Source organism: Thamnophis elegans, chromosome 12, assembly GCF_009769535.1.
Source record: "Thamnophis elegans isolate rThaEle1 chromosome 12, rThaEle1.pri, whole genome shotgun sequence".
Lineage (NCBI taxonomy): Eukaryota > Metazoa > Chordata > Lepidosauria > Squamata > Colubridae > Thamnophis > Thamnophis elegans.
This window is the reverse complement of record NC_045552.1, coordinates 30,582,466-30,604,359: the sequence shown is the minus strand read 5'-3', so window position 1 is coordinate 30,604,359 and position 21,894 is coordinate 30,582,466. Positions and strand designations below refer to the sequence as shown.

At 47.5% G+C, this 21,894-nt stretch overlaps 1 protein-coding gene across 4 annotated transcripts; it reads right to left on the bottom strand.

The window, feature by feature from the left end:
* Positions 1–223: 223 nt before the first annotated feature.
* On the bottom strand, positions 224–16,716 carry AZIN2 (antizyme inhibitor 2). 4 transcript variants are annotated; one of them, XM_032227126.1, is made up of 10 exons: positions 16,618–16,716; positions 16,006–16,179; positions 13,925–14,097; positions 5,913–6,047; positions 5,241–5,406; positions 3,732–3,894; positions 2,639–2,706; positions 2,490–2,600; positions 1,162–1,376; positions 224–368 (listed from the first exon to the last, which is right to left on the bottom strand). In XM_032227126.1, the coding sequence occupies exons 1-10, from the start codon at positions 16,714–16,716 to the stop codon at positions 224–226; spliced, it is 1,449 nt and encodes a 482-aa protein (XP_032083017.1). The 4 variants fall into 4 exon arrangements, with proteins under 4 accessions (XP_032083017.1, XP_032083018.1, XP_032083019.1 ...); XM_032227127.1 differs by lacking the exon at positions 2,639–2,706 and having other exon boundaries at positions 2,490–2,602; positions 16,006–16,174; positions 16,601–16,716; XM_032227128.1 differs by lacking the exon at positions 2,639–2,706 and having other exon boundaries at positions 2,490–2,602.
* Positions 16,717–21,894: the final 5,178 nt, after the last annotated feature.

The following is a 21,894-nucleotide window of genomic DNA, read 5'->3' as shown; positions in this document are numbered from 1 at the left end:
CAAGACCAGGCTAGGAGGAACAGGATTTATGTTGCATACTTAAAAACCACACTGCTTGGAAAGGAAGAAGAAGGAGGAGGAGAAACCAGACTTCAGGGCAGAATCTGCAAGAGGCAGGCCGGCCATTGACACAAAAGAGGAAGAGGCGAGGCAGGAGAGGACAAGGCAGGGCTCTGCTGGGAGGGGTCTGCCCCCACCCCCCGTGATGAAGGACTGGCACAGCTTACATGATGCTTGCTGGAGTGAAGACAGGGACAACACACAGGATGTCTGTGATCTCCCAGCCACAGGAGAGGGGGGCACATGTGCTATCCCGATCCTCTTCTTCCAGATACAGCGATTTCCCCTGGAGGAGCTGGACGGCTTCCCTGAAGGAGAAAGGAGCCAGCAGGGATGAGATCTCTAGCTGGGAGGGAGACCCTGCCCTGCAGAAAGCGGCAGAGTCTGACCGCTCCTTGAAACCTTGGATGGCCCACACCAAAGGGGTGCAGTCAGGCGGGTGAGATTCTTGGAAGAGAGGTGGTGCTCCAGACTGTCCACAAAAGCCTTTCTAGTTGTTTGCACCTGACATCAGCTCAGCACCTGGAATGGGGCCAGGGGACCCTCCCCACTCTGGGACTCAACAGGAGTTTCAAATGTAAGGTTACCGCAGCTTCAGCCTGAGAGGTAGACCAGATCAGAAACAGCTAGAACTCCATTTTACTGGGACAGAAGGAGAACCTTCCTTGGTGGTTTTTGTTCCTTTGCTTCCCTCTCCTCTCCTCCCTCTTCAGGGGGCTGGCGTGGAAGGGAGCCAGCCTGAGCCTCTTCTGATGCTTTCTCTGCTGTTGGACTCAATGCAGGCGTCTGCGCCTGTTGTGTCCACGGCTTCTCTATCTGGTTTCTCCCAGTCGCCTCTTGGGCTCCCTGCAAGTAGCCTGTAATTCTTCTGCATTTTTAAAGAAGAGGGGAGGGATCCTAGTATTGCTAGAATGCTTTCGTTATTTCAGCCTTCTGTGGGATCTCCTGTAACAAAAGTGGTTCTGGCAATTTCAGGGTCAGAGCAAGATCCAGGCCAGGGTTTTCTAGTCCCTGGTGACTTCTATTTCATCATTGGTGGCTTTGTGGGGTGGAAATGGAGGTGCTCCCCCCCCTTTCCTCCCACTCCAAAAACCATCTTACCAGGCCACTCTGGACATAGCATAGTGAATTGGGGTTGGGGGAGATCCCTGGAAAGAGGAGGAGGCCAGCACCGAGTGGGCCCCCATGTTCTCAAAGATCAGCCAGTCCCCGACCTGCAGCTCAGGCAGTTCCAGGCCATCTGCAATTCGGTCCAACTCATCACCAGTTGGTCCCCAGAAGCTGCTGTTGTGCAAAGGGAGATCTGGTGGGGGTTTCTGCAAAGAGGAGAAAAGGATGGTAAGCAGCCAGATCTTCTGGGATCCTCACAGCTACAGTTCAAGCGGAACTTTCAGCTGACTTTCCCAAGACTGTACAGCTATCATCTAGGTATAGTCCTCGATTTACGACCACAACGGAATCCAAAATTTCCACGGCTGAGCAAGATAGCTGTTAATTAAGCTTTGCACAATTTTTCTTGCCACAGTTATGAAGCAAATCACTGCAGTTAAGTTAGTAGCCCTCTTGTTAAGCGAATCCGGCTTCTCCCATTGACTTGACTAGTCAGAAGGTCGCAAAAGGGGATCATGCAACACTGCGACCATCATAAGTAGGAATCAGTTGCCAAAGGTCTGAATTTTGACCATGTGCTGCAATGGTTGTAAGTGTGAAAAAGAGCCATGTGATTTTTTTCAGTGCCAATGTAACTTTGCATGGTTACTAAATGAATGGTTGTAAGTCAAGGGCTATTGTATTCTGAGACATTTTATAAATTCTCAGAATCCTAAATCCTATTTGCAGAACTTTTATATATTCTTAGGTATTCAGAATGTCTGTGGCAGACAATTTCCAGTATTGTAAGGTTAGCTACTGTCCCTTTGGATGCTTCGGCGGCTCCGCAGGAAAACGGCTGCCAATCAAGGCAGAGCCTTCCAAGTCAACAGCTCCAAGAAAGAGTTCAGATTCCAGGGGGACCCCACTCATTTCATCCCCACAAGCCCAACCTGAAGAAAGAGAGGGGGCCCAAAGTCACCCACTGAAGTTGGGGGTGGGGAACTGAGCCGATGCCTCTTGGATCCCAGCCCCACGTCCTCCCCAGAACATCATAGCGGCCTTCCTTGTGTGACCCGCACTGAACCGAAAGCCCAGGCCGCTGACCTGCTGGCGCACAGTCAGGAGAAAGAAGGAAATGGGGTGTCCCAGAAGGGGAAAGCCGCCACCACCACCACCTCTGGCAGAGGCAGGACGCAGGAGGCAGGGTGGGAGCCCTGGAGCACCCAAGTGGGTGGGAACCGGACTTCAGGTCCTTCTCTGGTGCTTTGGCCCTCAGGCTGCCCTTCGTGAGCAAAAGAGGGATTTCTGTCCCTGGCTGAGTTATGGCCTCTCCTTACCTTAGGCAGAATGGGGACGGGGCAGATGTTGCTGAAGATGACCGAGCCAAGAGAGCCGTAGACGCCATCGTTAATGTGGTAGACAAAGCTCTTCTTGCCCTCAGCATCTTCCTCTGAGGAGACCAAAGGGCAGCCACAGTCAGGGAGACCTTGGGAGACAGAGGATGGGAAGCCCCCAGACAGGTGGATTCTGCAAGGTGGGTGGGTGGATGGGGGGCTTCATTCTCGAGTCTCAGGCCCTCCCACTTGTGGGAACCTGGACACCCGGCCCTCCCACTCTGGACTGGCAGAGTGCAAATTCAGAATTGCACTTCCCTGCCCAGCCAGAATTGGGCCACCCTTTGGCTGGGTGTGGGGAGGTCTCTGTGCTCCAAAGGAGAAAAGCAGCAGCCCTCCTTTGCAAGGCAAGCTGGGGGATAAAGAGCTGGGCAAAGGCAGTCGTGGTGGGGAAGACCTTGCGCCAATGAAATTGCACCTAGGGTCATTTCTGCCTCCACCTGGAACTGACTTGGAAGCTGAAGCTAGTCCAGAACAGAGCTGAGCTGGTATTTACAGACATGCAAAAGTGCCCACGTAGGGCAGGGCTGGTATTGACTTCCCTTCCCTACCAGTTTGCATATGTGAGCGCACGTGTGCACTCCCTTTGCTCGCACATGCCACCTCCGCACATGCGCTAAGCCTTCCGCATATGTGCTTTTCACTAAAAAGGACCCTAAATGGGATGCCATAGAACCGGGGCAGGGGGATGGGCTACCCATGATTTCCACTACTGGTTCAGGCAAACCGGTCCGAAGTGGTAGAATCCCACCTCTGATGCTGGGCCTGGCTTTAGCCTAAGGTTAAGTGGGCACTGGGCTAGGGAGCCAAAGCATAGGTGGTGCCCATTTGGCCCCTCCTTCCCCAAAACAAAGGCCACAAGAAAAATGCTTAAAGTGGGTCAAATCTACGAACTGGTTAGAAGAGGTTCCAGCAGTGGAGCCGGAAAGCAGGCCACACCTACAGAAGAGGTTCCAAAATTTTTTGAAATTGCTCCCCACTCTCAAACTCTCTGCTACCAGTTCTCCAGAACCTGTCAGAATTGGCTGAATGCCCCCTCTGGGCAGCATGTTTGGGGGGATTCACACCATGTCCACTCAGGGTGTGGCTTGCTTCTCCTAGCCTTGGGTATTCTATGCCCCCAGTTGCTGGCTGTAAACCAGGATGGAGCATCCCTGGGAGGGAGAAAGTCCGTTCTGGACCTACCGTCTGAGCCCAGCTGGTCCAGAGGAACTTCCTTCTTGGCAATGACATTAACCACCAAGGTAAAGGCCGAATGCACGTAGTAGCGCCCCAGCTCAGCAAGGATCTCAACCCCACAGCCTTCAGGGAAGTAGAGGTCCAAGGCAGAGTTGATCACAGCTGCTGTCTGAAAGAGTCCGGTGGGTGGGAGGGAGAAGAGAGGAAACCACGCCATTATACGGACAGGCACCCAAAGGCCTGCCTGGACTTTGCAGCGGTTGGGAAAAGAGGCAGCTTGGGCTGCAGTCAGGCACCTTTCGGTTGCTTTGTTTTCATAGCAGCTTTTGGCAAGTAAGCTGGGAGAAGCTCCTAAGCAGGATGTCATCTGGCACAAAGCATGGAAGCCCTTCCACGCACTGCAAGGACCTAGTGACGGCTCCTTCCTTCCTTCTTCTACCCACCCACCCACTCTATCATCCATCCATCCATCCATCCATCCATCTCTGATGTAATCTTGCCCTCTCCCAGCCACCGTTGATTCTTAAAGAGAAACATTCACCCAGTAACTCTGCAAAGGGTCTCATCCCATTTCGAAAGGTCCTGGTCATGGCTGAGAGTCTTAGCATGGCAGGAAGTAGCATGGCTAGTCTAGGGAAGAGAAGGACCAGGGGAGACAGGATAGCCATCTTCCAATATTTGAGGGGCCGCCACAGAGAGGAGGGGGCCAAGCTATTCTCCAAGGCACCTGAAGGCCAGACAAGGAATAATGGATGGAAACTGACCAAGGAGAGATTCAACCTGGAATTAAGGAGGAAATTTCTGACGGTGAGAACCATCAACCCATGGAACAGAAGTTGCCTTTGGAAGTTGTAGGAGCTTCATCACTGGAGGCTTTCAAGAAAAGACTGCACTGCGATCTGTCAGAAATGGTGTAGGGTCTCCTGCTTGGGCAGGGGGTTGGACTAGATGACCTACAAGGTCCCTTCCAACTGTTAATCTGTATTTATATCTGTATCGGTATTTATTTATAACTTGACCCAAGCCTGGTGGCTGAGCAGCACAGCAGAAAACCCCATGAAAGTAAAGTTTAGCCTCAGAGGGTCACTATGGAGATGCTTGTGCATCAAACAAAGTGCCACTTATGGGATGCGTTCAGTGGCTGAAACAACCTCCAAGGAAGAAAACTGACGCAGAACATATCTGGGCCTCTTGGGAAGAATTGTCTCAGTGCTGGCTATGAATGGTTTTAGAATAGCTGGAAGGTTCTCGAACCTCTGGACTGCAAAGAGGAAATGAGAAGCAACAAGCAGGACACAAAACACAGATATTTGAGTGTGCCACCTACTTGAGCCACGTCCTTTGATTCTTCAGGAAATATTTTGATTTTTTTCACACACCATTCAATTCTTGACTCAACAGAAATTAGAGTGTGGCCTCCCACATCAAGGGCCCCGGGTACTCTTGTCCGGCTGAGAAGTCCTTGGACTCCCTCAATGTGCTCCCAAAGCAGGATTCCAGCATGAGGCCTCCTACCTCTTCGAAGTGCCTCCTTGACTCTTCAGCACAGGGAAGTCCTCCTCCAATGTCCAGGAGACGAATCTTGTAGCCCAGCTCTGCAGCCATTTCCACGATCAGGCGAGCATCTGCTATGGATTGGGTGAAGATCTGAGGGTCAGTGCAGCTGCTTCCAATGTGAAAGCTAGGAAAGAAAGCAGATAAATTACCTGTGAACACAGTATATCTAGAAGACTTTACTCAGGGAAATTGTGGGGCGCATGGCTAACATTGACCTCTGCCTGTGGGTGGCCACTTCTATGGGTATACCCAGGTATTGCTTGCTCCCAGGTATTGCTTGACCCCAATTAGGGGTCCTCACCTCAGACACGTCCATGGTTTTCTTTCTTCAGTCAGAGAAAAGCCCCATGGAACATGGTTCTCCCATGGTTCTCCCATGTTTCCTCCTGAGTATTCTACTCTATGTGTCCCCTTCAACACAAAGGCTTCACAGAAGGTGCCATCAAGTGTTTCTGGGTGCTGCCCTGTGCTCAGTCTTTTAACCAGCTATTGCTAGCCCAACGATCAAAGGCACCGAGACCTCCAGCAAAAAGTGAAGGAAGAGGGGTCATTGGGAGAAAGGACTGAGTGTAGAGAGGAGGGACCAGGGAGAGTTGGCAACTGGCATGAGAAAAGGATCTCTGCCCCTACCTGATGCCCACCACCTCGATGTTCATCTGCTTGGCAATCTCGAGGAGATGTCGGCAGATTTTAAGGGTGGCACCAAATTTCACACTCAGATGATTGGCGCTCCTGGAGTCATCCGTGGCCAGCTGCAGAATCATTCTGGGGAATGGGAAGAAAAGGCCTGTTTGGTGACAGCTAACAACTATGCTTTACCTTCTGTTTTCAGGATGCAACTACCGTATATACTCGAGTATAAGCCGAGTTTTTCAGCCCACTTTTTGGGCTGAAAAAAGCCGCCTCGGCTTATACTCGAGTCGTAGGACTCCAAGTCCCATCCCCTCCGCCCGTCCCCACCAGCGCAGCCCCTGCTGCATCAGCTGGAATCTAATTCAAGAGATCTTAATCTTGACAGCGTTGTTGGGATCTGCAGGTGAAATTACTTTAATCAGTGGGGTAAAGTTCTTTCTTTCGCTCGCCCGAGCTCTGATGAGGGGGAAAGAGGACTTTCCTTACGCCCGCATCAGAATTGGGGGTGGGTGGGAGAAAGGACTTTACCCCATTGATTAAAGTAATTTCACCCGCAGATCCCAACAACGCTGTCAAGATTAAGATCTCTTGAATTAGATTCCGCTGATGAGACGGGCAGCGCGGATTGTAGCAGGGATGACCACCGATTGCAGCCTGGCTGCGCTGGCGGGGACGGGCGGGGTGGGATGGGACTCCCCACTCGCCAAGATCGTAGGACTCCAAGTCCCATCCCCTCCGCCCGTCCCCGCCAGCGCAGCCCCTGCCGCATCAGCCGGAATCTAATTCAAGAGATCTTAATCTTGACAGCATTGTTGGGATCTGCGGGTGAAATTACTTTAATCAGTGGGGTAAAGTCCTTTCTCCCCCCCCCAGCTCTGATGCAGGCGTAAGAAAAGTCCTCTCTTTCCCCCTCATCAGAGCTCGGGCGAGCGAAAGAAAGAACTTTACCCCACTGATTAAAATAATTTCTTCACCGCAGATCCCAACAACGCTGTCAAGATTAAGATCTCTTGAATTAGATTCCACTGATGTGGCAGGCGGCGCGGATTGTAGCAAGGACGGCCGCCGATCGCAGCCCAATTGCGCCAGGGGGTTCCGCTGGTTGGAAGAAAGTCCTTCGCGCCAAGCGCTTTCCCCTCCCAACCGCACCCCTCTCGCGTTCTTCGGCCCGCTGAACCAATGGGGGCCCAGGGTAGGCGGAGCCCAGCGAGCCTCCCGGGCCGAGAAATTGGAAGGAGCGAAGTTGTGAACGCTCTGAGGAGTGAGTAAAGCGCCGCGCTTGGAGGAAGTAGCGGCACATGATTGGAGCGGGAAGAGGGCTGAGTTGGGGCATCCTCGGCATCCCCCGGGTGATCTCCGGGCCCCCGGCTTCCCCATCTCCTCTGCTATGGGGAGACGTGCATCATAATGTTGTAAGCCGCCCGGAGTTACCTGTGTGTGAGGTGGGCTGCCCTATGCATTTGCATGTGTGCGCTGGAGAGAGAGTGAAAAAGAGAGGGAGAAATAATTATATTAATTAGATAGATCAGTGTTTCTCCACCTTGGAGACTTGAAAGTGTGTGGACTTCAACTCCCAGAATTCTGGGAGTTGAAGTCCACATACTTTCAAGTCTTCAAGGTGGAGAAACACTGAGATAGATGATAATGAGATGAGGGAGGGAGAGGGAGAGAAAGCGAGACCATAACTAGATAGACAGATAGGCAGGCTGTATAATTAATGGACACAGGGCAGGTTGTATATTCAATGGGCACAGGCAGGCTGTATATTTAATTGGCACAGGCAGGACACTGGTAGAATGTATATTATGAGCCGTAACACAGGCTGCTTTATGCAAACAGTCATGTCATCACTTTCTGTAATATCAGCCTGCATTAGGCCTCAAAAGATACGGTACCCGAACAAGTCTTTTTTTTTTATCCTGTTAGAAATGGATCCCAATACTTCTACCGGTAATCCTGGACCAAAAGAAAAACGCAGGTCATTCGAAGCTGGTTTCAAACTTAAGGTTGTGTCAAGAGCAGAAGAAAGCAATAACAGTATTGCAAGTAGGGAATTTTGTGTTGATGAAAAACAAGTGAGGGAATGGCGGAAAAAGAAAGCTGACTTGGAAAAGATTCCAAAGGCAAAAAAAGCTCAACATGGTTTAACAACTTCATATGGGGCTCTAGAGACTGAATTGCATAAATGGGTTATGGAGTGTCGTCAAAATGGTTACTGCGTAACACGCATGGGAATTCGCTTACGTGCCCTTCAAATGGCACAAGATGACAAATTAAAAGCACCAGGCATTGAAAAATTTGTTGCGTCAGCAGGATGGTGTACCCGCTTCATGAATAGGTTTGCCCTATGTTTGCGGCAAAGAACAAAGATTTCACAGAAGTTGCCAAAAGACCTTGATGAAAAAGTGATGTCATTCCATTCATTTATCATAAAACAAAGAAGGATCCATAACTATGACCTGGGAGATATGGGAAATATGGATGAAACACCTATGACCTTTGATCTTCCAAGCAACAGAACTGTGGCAAGTTTGGGAGACAAAACTGTTTTTCTCAGAACCACAGGAAATGGAAAAAAACATTTCACAGTTGTTCTGTCATGTTTGGCTAATGGAACTAAGCTGCGGCCTGTCATTATTTTTAAAAGAAAGACCTTGCCTAAAAAGGTCAAATTCCCACCACGAATTACAGTGCGCGCACATATTAAAGGCTGGATGGATGAAGACGGAACAAAAAAATGGCTGGAAGAAATTTGGAAAGAACGACCAGGAGCAGCCTTAAAGAAAAAAACATCATTGCTAGTTTGGGATATGTTCAGAGCCCACACATCTGATGACATTAAAAAAATGGCAAAATCTTCTCAAGTTACTTTGGCCGTTATTCCAGGTGGGCTTACATCTGTATTGCAACCGCTAGATGTGTGTTTAAATAAACCTTTTAAAGACCGTGTGAGAAAGATGTGGCATGAATGGATGTCATCTGGTCAAGCCCGACTGACAAAAGGTGGAAATCTGATGAAGCCCGACATAGAATTGATAGCAAAGTGGGTTCGTGATGCATGGGAAGAGATTCCGGAGGACATGGTGCAACGCGCCTTCAAGAAATGTGGCATTAGTAATGCTATGGATGGCAGTGAAGACAGCGCTTTGTATGAGTTTTGAAGGATTTTAACTCTTGTGTTTTAGCTTGGTTGCTGAATGAGCTAAGGTTTTTGTACTTTTAAAGTTATTGTTGATACCATATTGTTTTTATTGACCCTCTTTTCCACTTACAGAGCTAATTTACTGTTTTTCTTTGAAATAAATATTCAAAAACATTATTGGTTTCTATTTTTATTTTTGAAATTTACCAGTAGCTGCTGCATTTCCCACCCTAGGCTTATACTCAAGTCAATAACTTTTCCAGTTTTTTGTGGTAAAATTAGGTGCCTCGGCTTATATTCGGGTCGGCCTATACTCGAGTATATACAGTATGCATCATGAGGTCATTGTACAGCCCAGTGGTGGGATTCAAATTTTTTCACTACCGGTTGTGTGGGCATGGCTTGGTGGGCGTGGCAGGGGGAGGATACTGCAAAATCCCCATTTCTTCCCAATCAGCTGGGTTTCGAGAGGCAGAGAATAGATGGGGGTGGGACAAATCAGAGGTGGTATTTGCTGGTTCTCCAAACTACTCAAAATTTCCGCTACCGGTTCTCCAGAACTGGTCAGAGCCTGCTGAATCCCACCGATAAAGTAGGACGTAAAGTGAGATTTGGATATTAAGTGTGAAACCTACTGGGTCAGGCTGGACAGCCTCTCAGGGCCTCTTTACTTCTATATTAAAAGCCACATAGACAGAGTTGGAGCTTGCAAAAGAACAGGAAGCCAGTGCCTAACCACAAGATGTTCTAAGCCGATGTCCCTATGTCAAAACCTATGTCAAAACCTATGTCAAAACCTATGTCCAAGGTTCAATTAAAGTTCGTTAATGACACGTACTCCATAACAAAAGGAGAAGACAGACCCCATCTCCTTATAAGGCTTTCTCCTCAAGGTAACCACTAAGAAATGCGTTAAGTGTTTCCGTGTTACGCTGTCTTTGAGAATGAAGGTTGTTCAAAACTTGCAATGCTAAGCCATGGGCTAGCTTTTGAACCTGGCTGCCAAATAAACTTTTCCTGTATCCTGAGAAGTCTAACGCCTGTCATTTTCTGCAATATATTCTGGTGAGCCAGCCAGGAGTTAGAGTGATATTTCACTGAGGACAGAATGGACCGACCAGTGCCCCATCGAGGCCATCTCGCCCATCTTCAGGTGCCACAGAGACCTTTCTCTGGAAGAAGGCTGATGACCTTTCTTGGGCATCCAGAGGACACCACTGATCCAAGAATCTGACCAGGGACAGGACAAGTTAATAAAAATTATACCGGCTGAGAAAGAAGACGCCTGCAGGCAAGTATCAAAAGAATTGTAGACCTACTTGGTTAGGAGTGGAAGAGGGGACCCGATCACCCCCCTGGGCCCGGGATAACGTCCCTTCCAAATGGAACCAGCGTATCCTAATGAGGCTCTAGGTTTGTGTGGGACGTTAATCTGCTGCAGTTCCTGTTGGTGGCCGTGAGCTCCGGGGCCGCAGGTTAGCAAAAAGTGTGTTAGAAATAGAACATGGGAGGGTGGGGAGCGTTCCTCGAACGCCCTTCCAATACATGTTGAAAAATACTTTCAGAAAGTTTTTAGTAAAGTCTCTGGCAGAGAAATTATCCTCACCCCCATTGCACAAGCCTTAAGGAGGTTGTTTGCAGGATCGGTAGTTAGAGACACATATGCGGTTGTTAATCAGGTTGCTGCAGCCTGCCTCAGTTGTGGGGGGGGGAAAAACAACCCAAAGACAGGATGGAAACTTCCTTTGGAAGTCCTTCTACAGGGCTCCTAGGTGCTGTGTGGCAAATAGATTTCCCCACAATATTCCCAGAAATTGGGATTTAGAGATCACTTGGTTTTGTGTGTACTAAAAGACATTGTGCCAAGATTTGGGGTGCCTTTCTGTAGGGCCTCAGATTCTGGCCACCATGAGATGAATCAAGAGCCCCACCCAGATGCAAATGATGTGTTTATGAAAGTCTCCATACATCTTGATCTTTAAAAATATGCCAGCGCGGACTGGGAGATCAAGAATTTGGATCTTTAAAAAATTAGCCAGCACCGCTGGCAGGTCCAAAATTAGAAACGGAACACCCCAGGGCAGAGACAGGTATTAACAATCTAGTGCATAAGGAGATAGAACATCGGGCATACCTACGAGCAAAAGTAAAAAATTTAGCAGGTAATAAAAAGGTAAAGCCTATTGAATGGAAAGACCTAGGTAATTGGACTTGTTTAATTTGATGTAATGTCTGTTGAAATTCTTAGGTGTGTCTAAGTCTTTTTGCACCCTCAAGGTAATTGAAACCAATCCAAAAGGACACGAGAAAAGTTTCATCCTTGTAGTTATTGTGTGTTTAAATGATTTTGTTCATTTTGTTCCTGAAGCATGTGAACCCATACTTCACAGCTCAGGTGACACAAACTGTTTCGTAGGCTTTTGGAATTAAGTGGAAACTTCATGCTGTCTATTCCTCACAGAATAGTGGTGTTGAAAAATTTAATGATTTGATTGAACGACAAAACCAACTAATAGGAGACAATTATGAGGGTTTTTGGTTGTAGCAGGGTATTGTAGAAAATGGATACTGAATTTTGCCCTCCTAGTCAAACCATCGTATGAATCCACAAAAGAGACATAGATAAGAAACAAAAGGGGGGGAAAAGAGAGTCTCAACGAAACATTTAGTTCTTGGGCTGTTTTAGCTTGCATGTTTGTCTTTGTTGATGTGTTTAAGTGTTTAAAAAGAGAAAGAGAGTGTGTGTCTCTGACATTAGTGCCCTCCACCAGCGTAGCCATAACATGAAGTGGTTGACACTGAAGGGGTAGGAGACCCAGGGAGACAAAAAGTGGAATCAGATATTGGTTAGAATGAACGAACGGTCCCATTAGGTGGGGCCAGGAGGAAGGAAACCAAAAAGGTTACCGAAGGGACAGATCAAGTGGACCACAAACCTGGTCCAAGGGAGCAGTTGAGACAAAAAATCAAATTGCCCGTAAGGGAAATTTTATTGCCAGAAACTGAAGGGGAGCTATGTAAAGTGTGGATATACTCCATTCTCAATGGCTGATTTATATAATTGGAAAAATCGAATTCCTGCTTATAGAGAAAATCCAAATGAGATGCATGTCCTTTTTGCATCCATTTTTCTGAACTCACCAGTCTGCTTGACATACAAAGTCTGATGGAAATTTTATTAACCCCAGAGAAAAGAAGGCTGGTGAAGGTAACCATGAATAAGCCTTTGCAGAAGGATCATGAAAAAAAATCCAGACTGAACATGGTTACTGAAGGAACCAGATTGGGAACCTAGTCCATTCAGCTGAAAAACTATTGGACCTTAGTTTTGGTAGGATTCAACAAAAGTTAAGAATTTAGAGAAGGTCTATTAAATTCAACAGAAACAGGATGAAAATCCAGGGGAAATCCTAGAATGCATTTATCAAACCTTTAGGCAAAATACCACATTAGATCCTGAGCTTGAAGAAAGTAAGAGAATGGTCAATATGATCTTCATTGGTCACTCTGCAGATGACATTAGGGTAAAAATAAATAAATAAAATACAGAAGACAAAAAGGGGGGCCAGGAAAGGCATCTCTGAACTTGTGGAATAGCATACAAAACGTATGTTAATTGGGCTCAAATTTCAGAGAAGGACAGAAAGAGTGGGAGGCTAGGGGACTTGCCGGAAGAATTGTTGAGGAGGGGCCAATAATAGAATGCCATGGCCAGTCCGAGAAAGAGCCTTCCAGTTAGCAAGAAAAGAAAGCCATGAAGGTCTGTGTGGCTTGAATAAATGGAAATTGCATGAAAGATCTTTATGAAGAAAGAAAAAAAAAGAAAAGAAAAAAAGGCCAATGGCTACAAAAATGTCCTAAGACATGCCTGAATGCCCAGTTCCTCTTTTGGGGTGTGATCCTATGCAAAATGGGAGTTACACTGTCCTTTGAGGAAGAAGAAATGGCCCTAATGATGAGGCACAGCTAAAGCCTTGAAGCTACATTCACATCATAATGCTAAATCTGATTAGTTTTAATGTTGCTTAGTATTTTTCAGGTTTAATGTGTTTTGCAAATCCAGTTTTAGTTTACTGTTGATGGAAACCATGTGTGAACCTTGAAAATGGGTAATTCGGTAATCTCTCTTCTGATTTAATTCTGAATTTTATTCACTGATTTAATTTGGTGATTTGGTGCATGGTGCTGCCCCCAGAATACAGGCTGAGCTACCCTTGGACCATGGAAAGCCCATTTGCAAATGCAGAATCTTCCCCGCCCATCCTCATCAGTCCCAGCTTGACAGGAGACAATGGGATTCCAGAGAAGAAACAAAGGAAGAATGAATTACTACATATTTGTAATTGTTCGCACTATGTCAAAAGGCAGAGGAAGGAAACTGAGTTTGTACTGTGAGAATTTCAAAATATGGTATGTGTTCTCTTGCTTGAGCAGGGGGCTGGACTAGAAGACCTCCAAGGTACCTTCCAACTTTAATCTAATGAAATACCTGGTTGTGTTGAAACAACATCATTCCCCATGGCTAACTAAACCCTGGTTTAATTAATTAATCCAGTTACCTACATGCTGAACCATTCAGTGGCAAAGATGGCGGGATGCCCTAAATCTTTCCACTGTGAGCTTCAATGCTCTAATTCACAGTATCTTTTCCTTGAACTGAATAGAAAATGGGCTTATTGGAAGAGACTATTTGTAGAAGGCTCCCGGCTTCTTGAGTTAAGATAACCAGGAGGAATAAACTCTTTCTAGGAGGCCAACAGCTCTTGAGCTCTTCAAGTTTGGTACCCAGTTATGACTGACAAGATTTCTCCCCCAGGTTTTGTAGCCGCCTCTTCCGGTATAATGTGTCCAGGTGCCGCCGGCCTACCTGGCGGACGGGAAACTCCTTGCGACTTTCCCGAGCTCTACTTCATTGTCAAAAGTCATCAGCTGTACCCCTTGGCTGGCCGCATATCGGATCAGGGAGACCTGTTTGCAGGCGCTGGTGCAGACAACTCTCTCCGGTGGAACTCCAGTGCTCTTCACCAGGGCCATCTCTGTCTGGGGAGTGACAACCAGAGAAGGTAAAGGGACTTGGTCATCTGAACTTGGGTCTGGGGGTGATGGGGCTGATACCAACACCAGGCACTGACCCCCAAACTCCTGCATCCTGTGAAACCCCACTGGGGAGAGTCAATTGTCAAGGGTTCAGGTCTTTTCTTTTCTTTCCCGGTGTTCTCACTGCACGTGTTTCCTTCTGGGAAGTCTCTCAGCTTGCTTGGCTCTATTATCCACCCAAATAGGGCAGCTGTGACATGGGCACTTAATCAGTGGGGCAGCTGTGACTCACTTAACTACCATGACAAAAAGGTCAAAAAATCCACCGTGGCCCATTTAAAACCACCAGCTTGCTCAGCAGTGGAAAGTCTGATCCCAGTTGCGGTCATAGGTTGAGGAATACCTGTAATGCCTTCCAGTCAGGGTCACTTTGCAGGTAGAAACTGGTCCCTACCTGCTTCTGATGAGCTTCTTCTCCAATCAGCAGATCTGATGATACTAATGGAATGGATTGAATTCAGCCTGTCTAATATCTATGAACATTTACCCATGCAGCATAGCTGAAATATTATTGTTTATCCTTGTTAGCTTCTCTATTCTTCCTTTCACTGGCATGATGATGATGATGATGATTTTGCTGCTTTGCATGCACACTAAGAGCTTTTGCACCAAAGACAAATTGCTTGTGTGTCTAATCACACTTGGCAAATTCAATTCAACTTCCATCTTAATTACCATCGGGTTTGGTTTTTTTTTGCCTTCCGAGATCTTTCTTGGCACGCTGATCTTTCAACCCTTTTTTTAAAAACCCCACATACATCTCACTGATGCATATGGAGCCTTTTCTTAAAGGAAACATTTCAGGAACAGTTTGCAAAGCCTTTGGGGAGGTGATGTCTGGAGGATTTGCAGTCCACAGTCACCTTGCAAGGTTAGAGAGAACTCTTGTGGCTATGAGCTGCTGTCATTAGATCCCAGGAGGCAGAACTGATTCATTCTCAAAAGACACAATATGCCTTCTAGGCATTCATCTTAAAGCCTCCCCCCTTCTATCCCAGGTTACTGAAGTGCCTAAATCCAAGTGCAAGAGGTTCTCCAGATGTAGTATTATCAGATCTGCTTGGAACTCTGATTGGGGAAGAGGTTCCTCATAAGCAGAGAGGGACCAGTTTCTACCTGCAATGTGACCCTGACTGGAAGTCCTCGAATTACGGCCACAACTGGGATCAGGCTTTCCATTGCTGAGTGAGGCGGTGGTTTTAAGGAGGCTGTGCCAGATGTTTTGAGCCAGATAAGCAAATCACTGCCATTAAGTGAATCACACGAATCCAGCTGCCCCATTTACTTTGTGGCAAATGGTAATCAGGTGATCCTAGGCACTGCGACCGTCATAAATACATGCTGGCTGCTGAGCCCCCAAATCCTGATCTTGTGACTGTGAGGAGGCTGTGAGAATTGTAAGTGTGAGGACTGGTCTATACATTACATTTTTCAGTGCTGTTGTAATCTCAAACAGTTATTAAACGAACGGCTATAAACCGAGGACTGGCAGCAGTCGGATTGTCTCATCGAGATTCCTGGAAGGATGAGGCTAACATTCACATCTGCTTTTCTTTCCCTGGACATAAGCGTTGATCCGCTGCAGGAGAGCTCCACAACTCCGGACTTCCTGCCCCACCTGGGCTGGAAAGGGAACCGGCACCCTCTCCCCCTCTTCTGTGGGGCACCTGGAGGACATCCCAAAGGGGCTTCTTTTGAAAAGGCAACTGGGCTTCCTTTGATTTTCCTTGAAGACATTTCGCTTCTCAACAAGGGAGTTTCTTCAGTCCTGGTGTGGTTCAGTATGACCTTTTTGCCTGCCTCCTCCGGAGCCTCCCCACCCCCATGTCTCCAGGGACCATCCCACCCCACCTTGTTGGTGCAGCTGAATCCAGCCCCCAGCCCTGCCAGCATCTGCACCACGCCCCTGCTGCTGTTGCACTTCAAGGGGTAGAGGGGCTTGACCCGCGGCAGGGCCTTGAGCAGGCGCACATGTTTCTTCATCACGTCCTCCAGATTTGCCACAAAAAAGGCTTCTCGGCTGCCCTGGAGAGGAAGAAGCACAATCAGCACAAGTGCAAACGGATCGGTTTTGCACACGGCTCTCCAGGGGTCTCCCCACCTCCGTAAAGGTTGGAGTCAGAGTGCTTCCCCTCAGAGACTGTATGCCCAGGTCCTTGGCCCTCTCCAGATGGATGATAGTTTGGTCATCATGGCGTGTCTTAGGAGTCTCACAAGCTAGCTGCAAAACCGAGAAGAAGATTCTCCTTCCACTTTTGGGAGGGGGTGGGTTTCACTAACTTTGGCTACACAAATTCTGCAATGGAAGAGCTGAATTCTGTGCACATTATGGAGTCTTATCCTTTATCCCAAATGGCTCAGGCACATTTGCCAATGGGAAGTCCGCACCCTGGGATGATCTACACACCCCAACCCTCCCTCCATCCTTGATGCATGGAAAGCCAACTGTCTTTTGGTCCTCACCGTCTGGGCAACCTTGAGGAGGAGACTCTCCAGGAGATCCCGAGTGGTGAAGCCCTCCTCCACCATCATGACATCCGATTCATCCAGGTACCTGGTCATTGTTACCACCAAAGGAGGATCTTTCTTTGAAAGCCTCCGTCAGTAGGGGGGGATAGTTTTTAAGTATGCAACACACTGTGGAGGGAAAGAGATAACATCAGGAAGCTCCTTCTCAACCATCTGAGATGGCAAACAGCTACTTCACACCAGTGGCTCTTCTGCCAGGTGTCGGGTGATTTAAACAGGAAGATTAGAAAGGGTTCCCCTTCCTGAACCTGGCAGGAGATCCCAAAGGCTCTTAGATCTCTTTCTCCAACCTGATGCACAGGATGGCAAAATATTTCAGATTGGAAAAGGTGTCCAGAAATTCTGAAGATCTGTTGGCCAATTACTTTGATGAGGGTTTTTGAAAGCTTATACTTTTTAATAAAATCAGTTAATTGGAAAAGGTGCTACCAAGTTCCCAATCAACATATCTACATGTACAGGTAAGGACCTTTCAGTGACTACTATGATGCCTGGGTGCAGACTGTGATTTTACAGGTCCAGCAGATGAGGCTGACCTGAAACTAGGTCAGTGCATTTGCAACCTCTGCTCTGCTTTTTTGTCCTCTGATCAGATCTAGATAGTGACAACTTTGTCTTGCTTGCTGAATGCAAAATGCCAGCGTGCTGCTTTCTCCCACACCTATAAAGAGGATAAATGTGACCGAACGCTTTGCACATTGCCTGCCCTTTTGTTTAACAGAGCTTTCTTAGGTTGGATGGCAGGGCTGACAACGAGCCCCGTTGGCCCACTAAAGTCAGTCACTTTGCTTCAGAAGCTTCTTAGGAGAAGATAATGGGGTGGGAAAAAGTTTTAATTGCAGGCAAAAGGAGTGTCTGTGCAGAAAGCAACATCCCAGGTTTGTCCTTAGGTTTAAGGGCTTCAACTCTAGCCCTGTGTCCTCTGGTAGCCACTGGGCAAATGCACAACTCTTCCCATGGCACCCAACTACCATTAAAACTCACTTGCGGCCTTTGGGACACAGTAATTGCTGAGAAGCCGCCTTCTCTTGTTTCTGCTTAATGTGGGTAAAATAAAGGGTTATGGACAATTGAGGAAGAACTCTTAGTGAAGTGATAAAGTGTGAGGGTAACTTAGAATGTGGCTCTGGAGTAAGAATGCCTGTAGTCCTGGTGTGTGTGTGTGTGTTTGTGTGTGTGTACCTATTTTTACTGATGAACTATTGGACAGGACTTTGGGCCAGTCTCTCGCTCACAGGGTTGTTGTTGTGGGGAAAGTGGGAGGAGGAAGAGTGTTGGATATGTTTGCCCTCTTGATTTATTCATAAAAAAATAATAAAGAAGAGGGGATACAAATAAAATAAAATAAAAAATATAAATCAATGGTCACCCAAGGGAGGGTTTAGAAAATCTTCTAGAAGGAAGGACGTTGATTCTGACTTCCTGGTTTTTGCTCCAGCAGATGCAAAGAAAGAAAGGGGGAAAGAAAGAAAGAAAGATCCCTGCCCTGCTTGCTTCCTGTCTTGGGAAGCATCGGAGGAGCCCCTGACAGGGAGAGGAGCTGCATAGTTGAGGGGAGAATTTGGGGTTGCAGGGCCAGGAAGGGATTCGCAAAGAGAAAGAAGGAACCTCTGAGTCTCATCCAGCCTCAGTTCATTCAGAGGAGAAATCCTGCTCCCAGACCAGCCCTGGAAATGCCCAGGCCATCCGCCCTCCGGCTCCTACCCATTCCAAGCCTGGACGAAGAAAACTTAGTAGCAATTTAAATGGGGTAACAAATTGGATGAAAGTTATCTGAGAAAGTGCATGTTTATATTTGTCTGTGTGCATCTTTACTGTCCTTTCAATACGAATGAAATTTCTTTTGAAGAAATGAGCTTTTGTGAGATTCTCACTCTGCCTCCCTCCTATCCCCACGTCAGACAGAGAAGGGGAGGGGCGTTAACCCATATTGAAGCACTTAATGGGTCAGGGAAGAGGGAGTAGACCTCCCCTGCTCCTGGCTTCTTTCCATGCTCCCCTCCCTTCACCCCCCACCAGTCCTTGCCCGGGGTGGTGGTGGTGGTGGTGGTGGTGACCTCACCGTCCCGAAGCCTTCCTCCTTCCCAGGGGGCTAGGTGTAATGCCAGGGGGGTTCTCCGGTGAACTCTGAGCTTCTGCAACACCCCGAGGCGCAGTTGCTGCTGGGGATCCGAGGTCTCTGCAGACAGGAGACGGGCAGGAGGATCAGAACCCTGCAAGCTCCCTCTCTCCTAATCCACTGCCCAAGTCCTCCCCCAGGCATCCTCCTCCAGCCCTTTTCTCCCTCCCACCCACCCACCTTAAAAAGCATTTAAACGGATTTTGCCCATGGGTCTCCCAAGAGTAAATATAGGCTTTGGCAGTGGCTCCTCCTCCTCCTCCTCCTCCTCCAAAGCCTACACCATGCAAAGCAGCACCAGCTAATCTTCAGCTCTGGGTAGATGCTGGTCCCTTATATCCCCCCCTCCACATCTCAGCTCACAAGAGTCGCCATGGTGATCAAGCCCAGCCATCCGATTGGCTGAGGGGGAAGAAAGCAAGCGCTAGTGATGGAGAGATGCTGAACTGATGGCCCAGGGACTGGAAAAGGATAGGCCCCAGTGGCTTCCGGCTGATGGGGGGAGAATTTTCCTTGGGGGTGGAAGTGGGTCCCCAAATGTGTTGCCTTCTGTCAGGAACAGTTGCAGATCAGGGGTCTCCCTGAGGAAGGGTGCCAAACAAGATCGGTCCCTCAGCAAGAGGACTTATTTACAGTCAGCTGGACACCCTCCTGGCACAGGATATGCCCAGACAAAGAGTTTAAGGGCTTTTTAGACATATCTGCATTCCGCTGCATGAGCATATTAAAATGGAATTTTTACGTGGATTTTATATGGTTCTTACTGCTTTTTCTCCTTCACCTACAGTAATGTCAGGGTCTGCACAAGCATGTTTTCAAAAGGAAAAAGCCATTGTTAAGAGAGGAAAAAAGCAACGAAACCTAAAAGCTTTGCTTTCGCTTCAGAAGCACCCAGGCTAGCAGTGCAGTGAAAAAAAGGAATTTTACAAATTGTTCTTCCTAAACCAGTGGTCAACACAAGATGACAGAACCCTTCACCTAGACGCAGACCCTCCCCCATTTCCACAACTGGATTCTGCTGGGCAGAGGCCCCTGTGATTAAGGAGTCCGCCGCAGCTGGCCTTCCTCTCCCCAGGCACTCTGGCCATCTTCAGGAGCAACCTTGGCAAGAGTAGTGAGGCAGAGGGGTTGGCCTTGCTCATGCAGATCACAAAGATTTACTTTGGGGATCCCTTTAGAAGCAGATTTCCCCATTAGGCTCTTTTGCTACCAGGGGAAACCGCCAAGCTTCTCCCCGATCATGTCTGTCATTTTGATTTTATACATATAAGTGTTATATCACTGGACAACAAAAATGTTGCTTCCAGAAGAGTTTTGTTTGTGTATTATCAATTTTTGGTTGCTAATCGCAAAAATAACCAGCAATTGTAATCTGTATTCACATACGCTTTTATAGAGATCTCATCCCTCCAATCATCCCTTCAGTACATTGGCATTGGTGATGGAATAAAATTGAAAAAGAGTTAATATTTTGTATGAACACTAGAGGGAGCCAAGAGAGAGTTTTAGAAGAGAACTGTGTAATCATTTAATTGGTTAAAGAAAAACAATGTTAGAAGTTGATTGGTTAAATGTCATAATTCTATATAAGGTAATAGTTAGGGCGTTACTATCGCTGACTGGTTTGTGACCGCCCCGATCAGGCTAGCTGATATGGGAGTAGGAGGAGTTAGGGAGGGTATAACTGCTGTCTCACTTTCATTGTGGGTGTGGCTCTCCTTTGTGACTCAGGTGAAGTCAGGGTGAGACCCACCAACGCTTTGCAAACCGTTTTCAAATTAGCTTTGATTTTTGATAATAAAGAGAATTTTATTACTCTACTCCGAACCTCGTCTCCAGAATTCTTTTAAATTCTGCAAACAAATTGGGGGCTCGTGTCCGGGATCCAATCTGCGTTGGGGCTCTGAGGGGTCCCCCTCAGGTGCACCCCTTTCCTTTTTTGAAAGGAGGGGAGCCACCCAGAGGACTGCGTAGCTTTTGGAAGCCCGTAAAAATTGTGTCATAGACGAACAGTAGGAGGGGAGTGAATAAAATAAGAAATAGCCTGAAGACAGACCGGATAACTCCTGCGCGCGGACCCTGGTGAGTACTGGTTTTGAAAACACCAGAGCACAAGACCCAGGGCGGTCAGGGAGTGTGTGGATGTGAGAACTGGCAGCGGGGCTGGGTATAAGTCCTTTTGAGGAATCTCGGGAGAGATTTGCAGGACGGAGTGAGTGATGGGGATATTGTGAATATCCGGAGACGGTGACGTGTGGAATTGAAAAGAGCTGCTGGGAGGGACACAGAAGCACACACTTAAGGGAGGGCTACCTACCCATATAAGAGATGGGGGGAAATACAAGTTCAGCTGAGAAAGGAACACAGTGTGTAAAGAAAATTAGAAAGAATCCTAAGCTTAAAATTGACCCGAATGGCCCATTGGGCCAAATGCTGGCTGGATGGGGGTCCCCACCTTATAATCGGGAAATTTTGAGATTAGGATTGACTAAAGAAAATATGGTAAATTTATGCTGTTTTATTTGGTGGCAAGATGATAATATTGAGTGGCCGCGGGACGGCTCTATGAATTTCTTTAAATGCCGTAATCTATATGATTATGTGAAACAGAAAAAGTGTAAACATTTGGACAATGAGTTAGATTATGCTCTGCTCTGGAACCCGGACCTTTGGCCATCAGAACGTATTCTGATGGTGAAGCCCGGAGAGCAGGAAGAAGAGGAAGAAACCCCAAAAAGGGATTTGTTGAAAAATATCCCTCCTCCTTATAATCCGGTTCATATCCAAAATCCCCCACACCCGGCTAATGCAGTAACTCCCCCATTATATCCTGAAATGCAGGGAGGGATAAGCCAATTTACCCCAGGGCAGTGGCCTGGTTCTCCGATGCCCGTATTAAGTCCACAGGGAGGGGAGAACCCAGTTTGGACTCCTAATTGCCACACACCCCCCATCCCGTCCTTAATGCCATACACTCCGGGGGTTGATGAGAAAACAGGATGTTCAAAGGACAAATTGGATAGTGCAAGGAAGAATTTAATAAACCAATTGGGTGAAGAGGAACAGGTTAAGCAATTTCCTCTAAGAGAGAC

What these genes read in the sequence shown, in the direction of transcription:
- AZIN2 (XM_032227126.1), bottom strand. Translation starts at nt 16,716, where the DNA reads ATGACCAGGTACCTGGATGAATCGGATGTCATGATGGTGGAGGAGGGC. An exon ending in AGGAGTTTCCCGTCCGCCAG is followed by an intron (nt 6,048 to 13,924) that starts GTAGGCCGGCGG and finishes CCCATTCCCCAG; the next exon opens with AATGATTCTGCAGCTGGCCA. An exon ending in CAAGGAGGCACTTCGAAGAG is followed by an intron (nt 3,895 to 5,240) that starts GTAGGAGGCCTC and finishes GGACTCTTTCAG; the next exon opens with ACAGCAGCTGTGATCAACTC.